Source organism: Microcaecilia unicolor, chromosome 6 (genome assembly GCF_901765095.1).
Source record: "Microcaecilia unicolor chromosome 6, aMicUni1.1, whole genome shotgun sequence".
NCBI classification, from domain to species: domain Eukaryota; kingdom Metazoa; phylum Chordata; class Amphibia; order Gymnophiona; family Siphonopidae; genus Microcaecilia; species Microcaecilia unicolor.
In genome coordinates, this window is record NC_044036.1 from 58746520 (window position 1) to 58765345 (window position 18826).

At 40.2% G+C, this 18826-nt stretch overlaps 1 protein-coding gene across 17 annotated transcripts in view; it reads left to right on the forward strand.

Annotated features, from left to right (window-relative positions):
• ADGRL2 (adhesion G protein-coupled receptor L2) overlaps positions 1–18826 on the forward strand; it is a 377345-nt gene that overhangs the window by 337173 nt on the left and 21346 nt on the right. For all 17 annotated transcript variants that reach the window (XM_030207177.1, XM_030207180.1, XM_030207178.1 and 14 more), the window contains 2 exons: positions 14318–14409; positions 18496–18664. In XM_030207177.1, coding sequence (XP_030063037.1) covers positions 14318–14409; positions 18496–18664 — 261 coding nt within the window. The remainder of the gene's footprint in view (positions 1–14317; positions 14410–18495; positions 18665–18826) is intronic.

The window sequence follows — 18826 nt, forward strand, 5'->3', positions numbered from 1 at the left end:
TTGTGGTACCTCACAGATCAGTGCCCATGGTGACAACGAGGTGCTACCAAACAGTATGGACTGCTGCATGTCTGATAGAATATGAACCAAGCAAGTACTGTTCCATTGATACCTGTATCTGCAGTTATGCTAGCATGATATTGGGATCCACAGTGTGAAAAGCTGCTGAGAAATCTAGCAGTATTAACACCAAGGCAAATCCCCTGTCTCGGTTTCTGTGAACATCATCTAGTAGGGATACAAGAACTGTTTCTGTTTAGGGTCTGAATCCATGAGATTGGCATGAATATAGCCAGTTTCTCTCTTCTAACCAATCACTGAGTTGAACACAGATGGTTTGTTCTGTAAGTTTTCCTAAAAAAGGGATGTTGGATACTGGCTGGTAACTTTCAAGAGAAATTCTATAAATAGTGCCAAGATTTAAGCACTGAAAAAAGATCAGCACTCAGCCAGTATTCTATAAAGGGCACCCAACCTTTATAGAATACCGGCATAATGCACAGATTACACATAACTTCGGTCGTTGGACTTATGTCTCAGAACCATGTGTGTGTTCGGCCAAAGTTAGGTACGGATCAGCCAAAGCCTATAACTAGGCACCTAAACTGTTGGAATGCCCATGACCTGACAGTGCCCCTCCCTTGGCCACATTCTTTTCTTTCTTTTTTTTTTTTTTTTTTATTTGTGCACGAGAAACCTTAGGTACCAAGTTATAGAGCAGTGCACAGAGGAGATCACCATGTGCAACTTCATTTAGGCACCAGTTAAGTGTGCAATTGGTACCTATTACCTCATTAAGTTGATGGCGGATCTCGGATCTGTCAAATTCTGGCACCTAGTGCTCAGCACTGTATATAGAATCGGGGGGGTTGCTGTGCATATGGGTTGCTGTGCATATGGATGTTGTCTATCTATTTACAGCACTGCAGCAAATAGACCATTTAGGTCACTTTAAAAAAAAAAAAAAAGAAGTTACTGAGTGACCCAAAAAGCTGAAATGGAAATTTCTCTGGGCAGATGTATGTGTATATAGCACCCAGTTATTGATGATAAATTGGTTTGTTAGCTATTTAATTTACATGTGCATCTTGGGCGCATGCCCAAAGTTTGGTAGGGAACTCTAGATACCATATATAGTATCTGGGGGTACTGTAAAACACATTAAAATGTTTTACAGTAATTTGTTCAGCATGTGCTAATCACACGCTATTAAAAAATGTTTTGTATTTTTGGGGAGACAGTCACGTCATGGGCAGGGAATAATCCTGAAACTGGACCCTGTCCTAAAATAACTTGATTTGTGGTAAAGTAACCCAACTTAACAGTAGCCTATGTTGATAACTTCCTTCGTTAAAGACAAAAGGAGGGAGAAGATTGAGTAAGACACATGAAAGCACAGTGAGCAGATACATATTATGGGCAGACAGAATAGACCAAAAACTCTTTTTTTTTTTTTTTTTTTTGAAAGTGTGTTGTGGTATAGTCTTACACTGTACTGGCCTTATTGCAGCTTTATTTCAATTATAGTTGTTTGAGCACCTTTATTTTTTATTAAGATTTTGAAATATACTTTCAAAATAATAAACATAAGAAATGGATTAACTCATTAACAGAAAAAAGGAAAATAAATAGGTAATCTGCCATCCACATCCAAACAAAATCTGTAAGACCCACGTCATGAAGGAGGGAACAGAGACAACCTTAGGAAATGATTAATGCATGCTAACTGACAATAGCACATGTTAAATGCTGCTCAGACTATTTTATACTTATGGACATATGGGACTAATGTCCTTTAACGCACTAAAGGACTCTTTAATTCATGCTAGTGGCTCCTGGTGCGGTAATGCCAACAGAGTCTGTTCACTTTGAATGGGCTCCATCAACATTGCTACACAACTTGATAAAAAAGGGCCAGAGCTTTAGTAAAAGGGCCACAAAATAAAGGAAAAATAATAGAAAGTATTTCCTAGTATTGGCCCATCACTAGTAAAATACTTTCAAAGCATTTCCCTGCCCCCCCCCCCCAAAAAAAAAAACCCAACAATGGTAGACAATGGCAATACTACTTTCTATTGAACTCTCTCTCTCTGTCAAAAAAAATGTTATGCCTTCTGGACTAATGATTTATCCCTCTCTGAAGAGAACATCTGCAACAGATTGGATCTGGTGTTTATAATTTCAACATTTCAGGTGAAAGTTAGGATCTGAAAAAGACATCCAAGATACTTTACTTTCATTGAATTCTCTATGAACTCTAATTTTATAATGAATGCTGAATCCCCTCTTGAATAAGAGAAGCCCCAACCTTCTGCACATAAGCACTCAAATGTTTGTCTAAAGTATTTTTTTATGATTCCAAATTCTATAACTTAATCACAGCTTCTTCCTTCAAACCACTGAGCTGAGCAAATTTCCTTTTGAACAGGTTCTCTGTTCTGGATATGATCTTTCAAATATCTAACAAAGACATATCTTGGCGAGGAGTGGCCCTTTGTTGCCAATCCTCAACTACAACAGGCAAAGTAACACCAGAAGGTGAAGGGACCACATCCAAATTATTGAGTACTGGAGAAATAGACCATCCCAACAGTTCCAACTCCGGGGGAGGGCCAAATCACCTTTTAATAGACACGTCATAAATATGGATAAGTAAGCTGGATACCAAGAGCACATTTCATAATGGCTGATAAGTGTAATGGAGAATTATTGTATATCACTTTCCTAGCAGGGTTGGCTGTCTCTGCCTCTGCAATAGTGGCTGTCAAGAGTCATTAAATCTCAGTGAATGGAGGTAACCTAACATGTGTGGTCATTTACAGGGTTCTTTTCTTGACTTATCTGTCGTGTGGATAAGAGAGTTATTTCATTAGTATTTCACTTGTATAGAAGTGGTTATGAACCTGTAAATGTTACCGCTCAGGTCTCTCCCACTCCATCTATTTATATATGTAGAGGTGTGTGTGTGTGTATTTATTTATATAGATAGATATAGATATATATAGAGAGAGAGATGTGTATATATATATCTAGATACACACACACACATGCATACACAAATGTTATAGGTATTATTTTAAATAACAGCTCCCTGTTTATGCCTTTGGGAGTGCTGAAGTGTTTGTGTTCCCTAATATCTAGTTCAGACTTTAGAATAGAGGTGAAGGGCATTCAGTCTTATTGGCCATATTTGATGTGAGTCCACTATTATTTACCAGCCATGACATTATTATCCTCTAGCAAATCATTTAGACTGCGGAACGAAGAACCTTTTGGGAGCAGTATTCCCAACTTCAAAAAATGAAACAGCAGGTAGCAATCATACCACAGTTCCTGAGAGTAATTCTACTCTTGCAATTGCTTTGCCCTCTAATCGTCCCAGCAGAGAGTGAGAAGTGTAATATCTGAAAACCATATTTTGTGTTCTGTGTGACATAATACATGCAGTCGAGGTACTGGAGCATGCAGGGTTCATTTGGTAATGTGTCAGAGTTTTAATAATCATGACTCTTCTGGCTGTTTTGGTTTGTTATAACTATCATAGTGCTAAATTTTTTCAGGATTTTTTTTTTCATACATATTCTGTAGACCCCATCCCCCAGCTCTCAAATCATCTTCCATTACAGCATAAAAGCAGTACACTAATTATTGTGTTAGGGGCCTAAGGTAAAGTACAGCACTCTTTGGAAGATGCTTTTCACTCCTCCATTCTGTCTTTAGTCATCGGTGCCTGTGGGCACTAGGGTTATTGTATGCATGAAAAAAAAGCATGTTAAGTAATAAATGGTGGGAAACCATTAGTATGCCTGTAATGCTTTAATGAAAGCTTAGATCATGACACGTCAGGAGCCATTCTTATCATTTCGACAGCTCCATATGTATCTTTTAATAATTGATTCTGTTCAGCTCATGCACTCATTTAGGAACCTTTTTCAGAGAACACATCTCTAGCTGGCAGTCCCGTGGAGAAATGAGCTTGTGCATGGCGAACATGAAAGATCTGGAATTCCAAGTGCAATTTTAGGGCTTTATCTGCCTGATAACGTAAGGCCTCAGGGAAGAAAATAAAGGATCAGAACAAGTGCACTTCAGCTAGGTTACTTTAGAGTGGTGTTCTTCTGTCTTATCATATCCATGTCAGCATTGCAGGCTGTGTGAAATGATTTTTAAATGTACCAGGCCCAGAAAACTGTGAATTTCTTTGGCGCATTTGGTCCATATTATGCCTACCTCTTAAATGGTTAAAGTTGTCCCGAGCTGCAGGGACTTGATCTTCATAGGATTCAGCTGGTCTACTTGAACAAGGTTTGTGTAATGATTAAAAAGAACTGGTATACCTCAAGTAATTTTATTAGTAATGAAGGTAAGCATGTATTCCTTTCACTGTGCATGGTTCTGTTTTGGTTTAAACACATTTGTGTTGGACCAGGCCTGTACCAGGGCTGTATTTTGTTTGCAGGATTTTTAGAGGCTTATCCCTGTGAGTTGGCTTTGACATTGATTCTCTCTCTTTAAAAATCAGTTTTTGGTGTTTCTATTCTCTATAGAGCACATTTTACACGTCTGCTGTGCCATTTTGTGTTCACAAAAATCAGCACAGTTCTCACATGGAATGTCTGTGGGCTTAACTTCCATACGAATATCTACCAGTTCAAATGCTTAGAATTTCCACCAGGATGACTCATAAAGAGGAGACATCTTTATGTTACTATGATCTTTCTATCTTTGGGACCTGATGTGCCTTTCTCAATGCCTAGTCTTCAGACCAAGTGGATATCTGCCCTTATCACACTTATAGCCCTGTTTCCTAAAGTATACAAAGGTTTGGCAGTTACCTTGCACCAGGGCATAGCCAGACCTGACATTTTTTTTTTTTAGGCATATAGGTGTGAGTAGTGCTTTCTATCCCACATTATCCCGAGCAAACTCTGGTTCAATGTGGTGGTTTACATTTGAAAATACAGCAAGACAGAATAATAGAGTTCAGTTATATCATGGGAGCAAATAGATGGATATGTCTGAAACATTTAACAAAGTTGAGATTAGATTGACTAATATACAGGGCTCTTAGAAGTTTGATGTTAAATAGAAGAGAGTTTACTACTGATTGCATTATATTCCACTCTTCACAAAACATTTTACTAAGCTGCAGCAGGGGCGTAGCCAGACCTTGGCAGGTGGGGGGGGCACTGTTTAGGCGCCGCCCCCCCCCCTCCCGCCACTTTGGACCCGCAACACCCCCCCACAACCACCACCACCACATCAGGTACTTTGTTTGCTGACGGGGGTCCCCAATCCCCGCCAGCCAAAGAGTCGTCTTCAATGCCGATCGACTCTGACGCCTTCGTTGTGTGATCATCTGTTTCTGACGCCTTACATCCTGCACGGGGCTACGTGCACGGTGCAGGATGTAAGGCGTCAGAAACAGATGATCACAACGAAGGCGCCGGAATCGACCGGCCCTGAAGAAGACTCTTCGACTTGCGGGGATTGGGGACCCCCGCCAGCAAACAAGGTACCTGATGCGGGGGGGGGGGGGTGTCAAATGTAGAGGGGGCCAGGGCGTAATCTGTGGAGGCCCATGCCCCCGTGGCCCCACGTAGCTACACCCCTGAGCTGCAGTAAGCACTAACACGTGCTTACCGCAGGATAAAATACACGACCACGGGGGGGGGGGGGGGGGGCACAGCACTCCAACACCCTGTGATAGTTTTTGCATGTGCGCGCTGGGGAGAATGTTTGAAGGCAAAAAGTGGGCACAGCTATCCTAATCGGCTAGTGTATGGGTATTGCTGCACGCTGATTGGCACAGGAGTAGCGCATGAGCCCTTGCCACCTACAAAGTAGGTGTTGGTAAGTGCTCGCGCAGTAATGGGAAAATTAGCGTGTGGCCATTATTTCAGAAATATGAAAATTGACCATTTACTGACAGCACTAAAAGAAGCCTTAGTGAGTGAGTAAGACCCGCGCTGGGGATAGCGCAGGCCACTTTTTAACGTTGCTTAGTAAAAGTGCTCCTTAATTTCTTTGGAACATTCCCTGTCTGTGACATACTTCCTCTTGGAACAAATTAAAAAAAAAAAAGTAGTATACAATTATTGTGTGCTGGTAGACATGTTAAGCAAAACATTTTAACATATTTTGCAGTATGCCTTTTTTCCTACATTAAGCGTGCCTTAATGCGGTTCAGTTAAAGGGCTCCTTTTTTTCATACGAAGCCCATTTTACTTTGGTCATCAATGTCTGCGTAGATCTGAAAATGGATCTCTAAATCATAATGTTCAGAATTTCCCAGATATTTATTAAAGGCTCACTAAACACAGAGCCTTTGTAACCCCAGACATTACTGATTTAAACTCAGCTTTGACCTCTGTTAAGACCTGACTAGCAATTTCCTTGTCCTCAATCCATCAAAATGTACTGTGAGCTAGATAACTGGGTCCCCTGCTCTCTCCCACATTCTCTAACTTCATTTTTCCTCTGGTATCCTAGATCAGGAACTCTTTCATCCAGTAAATTTCTGTTCTGGCCCAAGCCTGTTTTCTTTCCTTACGACAGTTCAGATGTATCTACATCCTTCTTTTGTCACATTTAGGTTACTGTAATGTTACTTCCATTACGTAGCTTTCCACTATTCCAGAACCTGTGGAATAGCTGTTTCCATCAACCAGTAGGTGGAGATGGAAATAAAGAAATGAAAAACTGAACTGAGGCATCTCTCTCTTAGCAGTCCAGCTCCTCAGTATTTTCTATCTCCAGCAGGTGGTTGGACATACTTTTCAGACTCTGGTTCTGAGTAATTTGCTCCTGGTCCAGTTGGTTAAGTTTTGCAGGTGGCTTGAGTCTGCAGTCATATCTGGAGGTCTTCAGATCCTTGTCTCTGGTGCCCCATGAATTTACTTCTTCTCTCCCTTCACCTATCGCCTGTTTCCTGTGGATCTCTCCTTTTTCAGCACAACAACCTTTAAAAAAAAAAAAAAAAAAAAAGGAAAGGGGTTTACTGGAAAGCATGGGACAGTCCTGATCCTTTCTCATCTCGGGTAAGACATGTGGAGACTCTGAACTTGGGGGGGAGGGGGGGGGAGCAGCCAGCAGTGTTAAGTCCAACTCCACTTGGAGGGCTGCAAGTTCTACTTGGTACAGGGGAGGAATCATGACTCACTGCTTGAGGTACGTTGTATTGCAGTTGTGACAGGTTTAATGGTGACTCCCACGGAGGAATTTGAGTGGTGTTCCCCTGGTGTGGGACACTCCAGCTGGCTTCAGGACGTTGTAGTATGTGCAAGCTGGGAATCCAATGGAATGCAGAGAAAATGGTCGGCAGTAGCACATCTTTGGGTTTGGCACAGCATCTGAATAGGCCGGGGTCATGCAGTTTGATGCATGAGAGCACAGAAACAGGCACTATTTTGTCAGGGCCGACTGGCAGTGAAGAGCAGCCTCTGATCATACGCGGAGCACAGCAGTCATTTTACAGCCTCAGGGCCTGCCAGAACATTCAGCTGCATCGGGATCTTTTTCTCTGGAGTTTATATTGCTCTTATACTTGGTCTGTTTACTGCATCAGGGACAGTCAGAATTGCTGCAATGTGCTTCAGTTTCTCACCCCACTGCCCCTCCGGCTCCTAAGAGATCTCGTTTTAGACCTCCAGGAGTGGGCAGATGAGCCTATCTCTGCTTTTCCCTTCTTATATGATGTGGCCTCAGTCTATTCAGAGGAGCCATCATTGAAGAAGCTGTTAAAGGAGGGAGAGCTCCCTCCTGAGGAAGGGGATGATGCAACAGTACTGAGGTTGTTTCATAAAGAGGAGCATTGTACTCTGAGGCACTAACGGTGTTTTCCATTGAGGAGCCTTCTGCTTTGGCATCAGAAGTTCCATCTTTGTTGATTATGAGGAGTATTAGAGTTCCTTCAAAGGCCTTCCCAATGCATTCTGATGTTCAGGACCTGATTACAGTAAAATGGGTCTCACCGGATACAGGGCTGAGACTGGGAAGAGCCATGGCTCATCTCTACCTGATAGTTCCAGAGGAGAAAGATAAATTGCAGCTTCCCAGGTTTGGCACCCTTGATATGGCGGTGACTAAGAAGACCACCTTGCTGGTGGAAGGGAGCGTTGCCCTAAAAGACCTACAGGATAGGAAGTTTAAAGATTCACTGAAACAAGACTTTGAAGTGGCCTCTTTGGACCTTCAAGTGACAGTGTACAGCTCATTTGTGATGATAGCATGCCTGAAATGGCATCAGCAGTTTGCAGCACAAGATGGGCACCATAACACCCAGCTGGAAGTGGGGTTGCCCTACTTGGCAGATGTTGTTTATGACATGGGTTGTGGCCCGCAGTATGTCTTTGGCTGTCATGGCACGTTGGCAACTCAGGTTGCGGCATTGGGCAGCAGATGCAGCATCAGTCACATCTAGTTAAACTGCCCTTTTGGTGAAGTGGCTATTTGGAAAAGATTTCAGTACCTTGGTGAAAGAACTGAGGGAATCTTAGCCACAGTGGTTGCTGTAGGATAAGCCAAAAGCCTCTGGTCGTTGTCTTCAGGGGGCTCTTGATCTCAATTTTGAGACAGCAGATGGTACCAGCCTGGTTGTTATGGTCAGAAGTCCTGCTTTCAGACATGCCAATCTTCCTTGCTTGTGGACAGGAAGTCTTCCTCTTAGTCAGCTAGAGTGCCCAGTGCCTCTACAGCTTTGCAGTGATGGGATGCTGGCCAACTCTTCTCTTTCTCCGGTGGAAGAACTTCTTCAGGAGTTCTAGGAGGAGTGGACCAAAATTATGTCGGACCAGTGGGGTTCTGGATAGCCTAACAAAAGGTTACAAGTTGGAGTTCTCCCGCCCATCATGCCTGTCTTCTTGCTGTCTCCTTGTTGAAAGGGAATGAGGATTAGTTTCGAGAATCTAAGGATGTGTCTTATTGTGAAAGATTTTATATATCTTGGTCCACCACTCTTTCTATGTGAGAAATAAGTATTGGTAAACCCTTTTGCCCCTGTGATTTTTATAGTGTGCAGTCAATATGGTGGCATACTCGGATTGTAGTTCCTGAGGAATGTACTAAGAAAAGCTATTACTTGCAAAGGATTGAAAAAACATGTTTTCTACCACAATGGGTGTGGCGGTTTTTGGAAAGTGATTCGACTCATGGCAACATGTTTCGGCACTGCATGCCTGCCTCAAGGGTTTTGCAGTTGTCTATCCAATAATTGGAACAGAACAGCTACAATAGCTGGTATCTGAAGGTCTTTAAAAAGACCGTGCACTAGGTGTGGGTGCATAATCCAAACAAATCCACAAAAAACACTTGAAGGTGCTATAGGGATTACATGGCAACAGACTGTCCTCCATAGTCTATAGCCATGTAATCCCTATAGCATCTTCAAGTGTTTTTAGATTATGCACCAAACCTAGTTCAGTCTTTTTTTTTTTTTTTAAAGATCTTCAGATATCAGTTATTGTAGCCATTCTATTCCAATTATTGGTTGGACAACTGCAAGACTCCTGAGGCTGGCACGCAGTGCTGAAACATGGTGCTGTGACAAATTGGTTTACTATATGAGCAGCAACGTCATGTGTGCTAGATTGCAGTGTATATACAGCTAATCTTTTAAGAAGTTAGACCTTTAATATGAGGTACAACCAACTCCTGGATTCAGTAAGGTGCATATTACCTCTGTAATAACTGAGTCATCAATGAAAAAGAAAAGAAATGCAGCAACTATTCCGATATGGTGCTGGGAAGGACCCCAGGATCTCAAACCACTTAAATAGAAAGATCCTCCAAGGAGCCATGCTACCTGCAAGGATTGCTTCCTATCAGATATACAAGGTGCACTGTATGCATGTTGTATCTTTAAAAAGTTCAAGAAATTTCTTCTAACCTTCCTAAAGTTTCTAAGCTGCCCTAACTCTGTCTTGTCTTATGTACATGACACCTCTTCTCGAATTTTAGGTTCAGGCTTTGGAACTAGGTGTCTTGACTTGTTATAGGCTTTGAGAAGATATTCAAGCTAAGCTGCTAGATGGAGACAACATTTTTGGCATAAGAGAATCTGCCAGTACCATCAAAGATAATTCTGTGACCTTGCAACATCTTTCTGCTCTAGTCTGAACCTACATCATTATCTAGATCAGGAGTTGGCAATAGCAATCCTTGAGGGCCACAATCCAGTCAGGTTTTCAAGATATTTATAATGAATATGCGTGAGAACTATTTGCATACAATGAAAGCAGTACATGCAAATCATTCTCTTGCATGTTAATTTTGGAAATCTTGAAAACCCAACTGGGTTGTGTCCCTCAAGGTCTGTGGTTGCCCACCCCTGTTCTAGATCAGTACAGCCCAATATAGAAAGTTCTCCTTTAGGAAAAAGAGGATCCCCTCCCCCCATTCATCAGACAATCTTGACAGATTCAGTTTTGTTTGTTTTTGTTTTGTTTTTACTTGTGTTAATTGTATATAGAGTTTATATATATATATATATATATATATATATATATATAAGATATTGTACTATATACTATTTAAATATATTTTTATTGTAAAACTCTTTAATTCTTCATTTTGATAAGTGATGTACAAAGTGAATAAATCAAATCAGTGCCAGTCTAATTCAAGGTCTTTCCAGAGAGAAAGAAGATAGCTGAAAAATCTGGTCCTGTTCAGCCCAAATGATCCAAACACTTTCAGGTCTTTCTCTAATCAACATTCTGCCCTTCCTGTAGTGGGTTAAATATAATTCTTTCTATAAGAACAAGAGCAGATTCCTGGGTGGTCAGCAGCATCAGGCCTGGATATTTCCTCTTTTTTTCTAACCATTTCTTCCTAAAGGCCTTTCATCTAGTCTCAAATATCTTTAAGACGAGGTCTATCTACTATCTCTTCAGCTTGGAGAAAAGGCAGCTGAGGGGAGATATGATAGAGGTATATAAAATAATGAGTGGAGTGGAACGGGTAGATGTGAAGCGTCTGTTCACGCTTTCCAAAAATACTAGGACTAGGGGGCATGCGATGAAGCTACAATGTAGTAAATTTAAAACGAATTGGAGAAAAGTTTTCTTCACCCAACATGTAATTAAACTCTGGAATTCGTTGCCAGAGAATGTGGTAAAGGCAGTTAGCTTAGCAGAGTTTAAAAAAGGTTTGGATGGCTTCCTAAAGGAAAAGTCCATAGACCATTATTAAATGGACTTGGGGAAAATCCACTATTTCTGGGATAAGCAGTATAAAATGTTTTATACATTTTGGGGATCTTGCCGGGTATTTGTGACCTGGATTGGCCACTGTTGGGAACAGGATGCTGGGCTTGATGGACCTTTGGTCTTTCCAGGTATGGCAATACTTATGTACTTATATTGCAACCAATGTAATAGAACCTGTTCCATTGACAGAGAGAAATCAAGTATTCTGTTCCAGAAATGTCATCGCTAATGGCATAGAAGTTAAATAATGCTTAGTTAACTTTTTGCACTGCTACCTGCACCTCAAGATATTATAGTGGCAATAACAAAATGTTTCACAAGATATCATGCTTTCAGACTGAAGAGGTTTCACATCCAATTAATGGTCAACACCTCTTTCAGTGCAAATCCCCTATAAGAGTGCATCTCAGTGTCCTCATAAAATGAGTTCCTGCTTCCTAGTGTTCCATTGTATCCAAATTCATGTGAAGCCTTCATGTGACACTTTCCTTCAGATACTATGGGACTGTTATAGGTGTCTGTCATGAAACTGCCTTTTGGGAAAATGAAATTCTTATACCTGTGGAATCCTCATTACTGAAGGATCTAACGTAAAAAGTACTTGTTCTAGTGGCAGTCGCATCAGCTAGAAGAATCTGTTAACTTCAGGCCTTAGACATACTTTATGGTTTATGGTATATTTTAAGCTTAATATAGCATTTTTAATATAATACATTGTGTTAAGCTATATAAAATCAATTAAAAATTTGCAGAAAATAAGGCCAAAATTCTTAAAGGACAGGAAAGAACCCAAGCCAAACATAATAAAATAAAACATGTATGAATTGTATCATAATTTTATCATAATAAGGTAGTCCTACAAACATCTTAAGTTTCTGCCAAAAGGCGTCACACCAGCATGAGAGAGACCCTCTATACACTGGACTATAAATGGTCTCTTACCCATTAGAAAGTCTATGCAACTTTCCATCTGTTATTCAGGAATGCATGAGATAAACACAGAGGAGCTTTTTGTAGAAAAAGGATGGAATCTAATTAAAGCAAAACTTAAATGATCTCATAGATGGAGTGAACTTTGACTGCAGCTTCAGAGGATGGAAAGTAAGACCAATGCTGGGCAGAATTCTATTGTCTAGTTCCTATAAATGGCAAACAGATCAGGTCAAGGCCGGAGTGGGCTTTGATGGCAGCTCCAGTAGTTGGAAAATATGTGAAATGACGAGCAGACTTCTATGATTTGTGAACCAAAATTGGCAAGGAGAGAAAGAGATTAAGTATGAAGAAGTGGAACCTGTGCTGAGTGTAAGATGATAACTCTGGTGTCCTTAGTGGGCAGACTGGATTTACCATGCAGATCGACGTTTACTATGCTACTATGCAACATACTTGGTATTCCAGGATCAAGGCAATCAAGGCCCAGCCTTTGTAGTCCTGTATTTTTCTGTTATAATCAGACTAGTATCCCCTTAACCAGTACAGTCAAACCTTGTCAGATCAGTCACTGCTGCTACTGTAGCTCCTGAAATCCGCTCCACTACTGCCTGAACTAGTCTTCAATCAGCAGTAGTGCATTTAATTGAGCAGTACCTAGCAATAGGAATTTCTATTTCAGTCCTGTTTGCATAGTTGCCAATTTACCGCCTTCCGCAAACGAATCTTTTCCGGAGATGGGAAGGCGGTAAAACGAGAGGACATGAAATGAGATTGAAGGGGGGCAGACTCAGGAAAGATGTCAGGAAGTATTTTTTCATGGAGAGGGTGGTGGATGCTTGGAATGCCCTTCCGCGGGAGGTGGTGGAGATGAAAACGGTAACGGAATTCAAACATGCGTGGGATAAGCATAAAGGAATCCTGTGCAGAAGGAATGGATCCTCAGAACCTTAGCTAAAATTGGGTGGCGGAGCAGGTGGGGGGAAGAGGGGTTGGTGGTTGGGAGGTGTGGATAGTGGAGGGCAGACTTATACGGTCTGTGCCAGAGCCAGTGATGGGAGACGGGACTGGTGGTTGGGAGGCGGGGAATACTGCTGGGCAGACTTATACGGTCTGTGCCCTGAAAAAGACAGGTACAAATCAAGGTAACGTATACACATATGAGTTTATCTTGGGCAGACTGGATGGACCGTGTAGGTCTTTTTCTGCCATCATCTACTATGTTACTATGTTACCCAGTTCTGGGCTGGAGATTGTTTGGCTATTCCTGGTTTTGAACGTACGTCCCAAAGCAGTGTGGGACTTTTGTAGTGCCTGATCCTCCCCATTGAAATCAGTGCTGCAAGTCACATAGTGCACTGGGATCAGGTGGTCAGAAATCAAGGACTGGCCCAAAATCTTCAGCCTGGAACTGGGAAACTTGGCATATCCCTGAGTGTTGGCAGAAAACACAAAGCTGCTTACCTTATAACAAGTGTTCTCCGTAGTCCACAGAGTTAACCAGAGTTGATCATGAGATTTAAACTAACCAAAGAGGCAGAGGGGATTGCTGTGCATCCTCAGAACTTTACACTAGTTCTGAATTCTAGAGCGATGACCAATCTTGGCACCATTAAACGATGTCACTCGCTAATATAGTTGATTAATGCTGCTGTCTATGAAGAACACCTGTTAAAGGTAAACAGCTTTGTTTTATACCACAGAAGCGGGCATATGCTTTAAGTATGAATAACAACACAGCATTTTTTTTCATTTTTGCATATTATGGAAGACAGCATAGCAGAAATGTCCATGTATTTTATCTTCTTATAATGTGGTTATGTAACTTAAGAACATAGAGAAACACCTGACACAGGATCCTCAGAGAGAGGCTAAAAAAAAAGCAAGCTACGGGACTTAGAAGTGGGCGAAACCGTTCTATACATTGATGAATTTTTATGCAGATTTCTTTTCATTACTACTGATGGAATTGATCCTTTCTCAGATTTAAATATCTTTGGCAGTGCAGTTGTGGAACTTAAACCTATTTACATATTTTATTGTTAACACCATGGCCTACAATAGGCCTCTTGGAGCAGTGTGAATATAATTTACCAACAGTCATGATTGTGTTGATAAATGTTCTTATTACTTAACCTGTAACATCAAGTTCTATAGGTTTCTTTCTTGTATTTTGACAGCTGAATGTGATCTTCCTGGTGATCACGTTGTGTAAAATGGTGAAGCACTCAAACACGTTGAAACCAGACTCAAGCAGGTTGGAAAACATTAAGTAAGTGGCATTTGTTCAAGTTTTTTTGAGGGCTCTTTCTGATTATTTTCTGATTGCTGAACTAGTCTCCATTGGAAACACATGACTTTGTCTCCCGGTAACAACAGATGTCATTTAGGGACACAAGCTGCCCAGCCCTGCGTTTTTCCTATTGTTACCACCATGTTGTGGGTGCTGGTCAGGCTTAGATCATTTCTTTCTTGAAAGGGTGCCAGGAAATTACTGTAGTGGCTTCAGAAAAATTCCAGAGCAGTGTGGTAATTTAGTTTACATTTAAAATGCAGTTAAAAAATGATGTTCCCATCTAGGAGGCTGGCATGATTATGTTTCGTTTGTTTTGTTAAATGACTTTTTGATTTATGGATTCCAAGCAGTTTCCACTTGTAATCCTGTTCTCCTAAGAGTGTTGACTCTATTACCATTGTTAACTTCTAGATTATCTGTTGTTTTCGCACTAATTGAACAAATGTTTGCTTTAATCTAGCTGCAATATGAAAACTGCAGTATCCCTTTCAGAGAAATAGCAGTTTTTCTCATTTAAAAACAAATTGGCAGCTGTTGCTTCATGCATAACCCTTTTATATGTAATGAAAGAGCAGTACTGAAGTTTTATAAGACTGTCCAAGCTTGACAATGGGTTGGTGAAATGGAAATTTGTAAACGCTTGAGACATACGTTTCAAGCTATGTTGCTTTTAGCTACCCATATAAATGACTTGGTTTTTGTTTTTTTGTTTTTTACTTACCTATTTTTTAGTAAAACTTGAAAGTTTTAGGCTCTCCCAAAGTGTCTGCCATTTTGTTTTCAACACATGATGCTGTAAAAAGAACTTGTAAACCCATGCAACAAACACTGCAGTACTTGCAGAACCTAATTTGCCAAGGTGTACCCAGTCTGTGGCTTCAGTTTGCCTATCTGCACAGTTAGCATTGCAGACAAATGTGTAGATATTGGGTTTCCATTTTGCCTTCCCTAATGTTCTCACTTGAAAGGATGGTGCAACAGAGAAAATATTAGGATTTCAGCATCTCTGATGGGTTTCTCATGGATGTTAAAGTTAGAAGCCATATTTCCAGGCTTTTATAATTTACAGATTAGACATTGTAGACAGATAGTATCAGCTTCATTGCATGCTGCATGACAAGAGAGCGCTAATCTTCAGCACCTCTCTTTTCTTCCTTTCCTTTCTGTCTCTTCACCCACACCAGTAATTACCGTGTTTGTGATGGCTACTATAATACGGACTTACCTGGGTAAGAAAGAACCCTCCATTAACAAATTTATAGCATGACTATCTATCTGATCTTTATAACGACCAGTATTATAAATAGCCTTCCAATAACTAGTTTGGAACTAATTTTCTAATCTTACACTTATTTTATATTGTTTGCAATTGTTTTCTGTATTTTCTAATTTTTCAATAGTTTATATAAAGTGTAAAACTGCTTTCCTTCTTTTTCAGTTCTGTCTAATAATTTTGTTTCTCTTTTTCTGCTTATAATGCTTTCTAGCTATGAAGATAATAAGCCATTTATCAAGTAAGATCATTAGTCAGATGTGAAATGTTCTAACTCAAATTCCCCTTCCGCCTCATTCTGTGCTATCTTCTAGAACTGCTTTCTCACATTTGCAATGGCTTTTTTTGGTTTTATTTTTCTATACTAATCCATGATTTCATCATGCTTCCACTAATTTCCTTACATTTACACAACTATTTGGATTTTAGTGTAGTCTTTAGGCTATGCAGTTTAGGGTTTTGACTGTGATCACTGCTTTTTGCGTTTCTTAACGATGCATTATTTTGTATCATTCATGAGCACCATCGATAAAATGTAGGAATTGACAGGTGATTGTGGTATCCTTTTACTAAAATGCAATAAAATACGGGCTTAGGAGTAGATTCACCAAATGTCTCTCAAAATTAGAGTCTGGGATCATTTGCACTAAGCTAATATTCTGTAATGGGGGTTCTGTGCAGAACGGCCTTTATAAAATACTAGCTTATCATGCATTTTCTCCTGATTTGTATATATTGTGCCTAGTATTCTGCGCCAAAATCCAAGTGCATCCTATAAGTATATAGGTAACTTAATTGGCTTAACAAGTTAATCAGCATTGATAACAGCACTTAAACAATAATGAGCACTAATTGGCAATAATTAGAATTTACATGCACAACTCGCTAAGTGTATTGTGTAATGCACAGCGCCTAAATTCTAATGTGGGTGGCCAAAAAGGGGGATGGTTATGGGCAGTGAAATGGGCGTTTTGTGGGTGTTCCAAAATTTACACACCCTGTTATAGAATATGCCCCTCTGCGCCTAAATCTATGCGCGCCCATATTTATGCCATTATTGCTTGTTAAGTGCTGTTAAAAATGCTGATTATCTTATTACGTCAGTTAAGTTACATGAGTGTCTCCGTGCTAAATCTAGGCACCATATTTAGAATCTATGGGACTACATCCATATTTAAGGTGCTAGTATTTTGAGGATTCTTTTTGCAGGTCCTGTGCTAATTTTTCCATTAGCACACAGGACTTGAAAAACAATTAACACAGGAGCACTTACCCACCTATATTATACAGTTAGCGGTAATGTGAACACGCTAGTTGGGTAATGCTTCCGCGCCCATTCTCCACCCATGACATGGCTCCTCCTGAAAAATTGCAAACAAAACAATAACGCCTGATTAGAACATTCTGAAAGGTAAATTACTGCAAAACGTTTTAACATGTTTTTGAGGTAAGCCTTTCCTCCCACTTTCAGCAAACATTAGCACATAACGCAGTTTAGTAAAAGGCCTCTAAATGCTTTCCCAGGCAGAAAAGAAATTGATTGTGTTGGGCTTGTGGTCTACTTTAACATTTTATAGTAGCTTTGGTATAAAGTTCGGTTTTGGAAACAAGATCAGCTCTACTGTGTTAAATGGAATAACCTGACATAAATGCAGATTTATGCTAAGGCATCTTTGCTTTTGAGTGCACACTAAAGGTGAAATCAAACAGCAACTTCATCATATCTATCTACAAAGTTCTCAGGGGGTCTTTTACATTGGCGCACTGGTGTTTTTAGCGCGCGTTAAAAATAGGCACGTGCTAAACACTATAGATGCCAATGTATTCCTATGGGCCTACTTAAAAGACCCCCTTAATGTACAATGAACCTAGTGACGAAGATGCTCTTCCACTTGGTTTATACAGCATAAAGACATTTACTAATTGAGATGTTCCTCTAAAGCAGCCATTCCCAACTAAGTCTTCGATGCACACCTAGTCTCATCATGTTTTCAGAATATCCAAAATGAATACTCATGAGTTAAATTTGTATGCAATTGAGGCAGTACATGCAAATCTATCTCATGCATAATCATTATGGGTATCCTGAAAATCCGATGGGTCTAGGTATGCCCCGAAGACTGGGTTGGGAATGGCTGCTCTAAAGCTAATAAAATCTAACCCAGAAAATCCTTTGGGGTAACTTTTTGGGAGTTATACTTCTACATATACATGGTCACAGAAATCATAAGCTGTACAAAATGCTTTACATGTCTTTGAAAAACCCAGTTTGATCAGTTAGATTACAGATCAGGAACCCAGTTTTCAAGCTTAACCAAATCAAAAATCAGATAAATTGAAATGTCCTACTGGAATACTCAGCCCCCTTTCCTTTTCGATTTATACTACTCAAATTATGCAGAATACCTAGACATAAAAATAGCTTTGCTAAGTTTTTTTTTCTGCTGTACTTCAGAGTCATTTTCCAGATGCTCTCTGAACACTACTACGTCCTTCAGTAAGCATATAACAAGATGCAGTGATTATGCACAGCTTGCTATTAAGTTTAAATGCTTACTGGAGCACTAAAACATTGGTCCTTTACTGAATTCCACATTCTGAACAGAGTAGGTAACGGTACCTGTTGCTGCATACCCACAGGCAGGGTGCTCGAACTTGAACAACTTTTTGAGATAGCTGCAGCTGGTGTTTGTCTGTATTGGGTGCTATAATGGCGCAAGGTTTGGATTTACTCAGAAGTATATATTTTTTCATCTTCAGTATTCCTAAACTCGGATTTCTCTTTACAGGTCTTGGGTCCTTGGTGCTTTTGGTCTCCTGTGTCTTCTTGGTCTAACGTGGGCATTTGGTCTACTGTTTATCAATGAGGAAACTGTTGTGATGGCCTATCTCTTCACAGTATTTAATGCGTTCCAAGGAATGTTCATCTTCATTTTCCATTGTGCTCTTCAGAAAAAAGTAAGTTGTATGAGATCTACTATCTCAGGTGTGTGAAAATTACATGAATGAGGAAATTGAGTGTCCTGTCATCTAGCAGAGTAGTGATTTAGAATAATTTTTTATCGCTATTGAATCACTACTAATAATTTTCAGCAGTTTGTTTGTAGGCCTTTTTTCCAG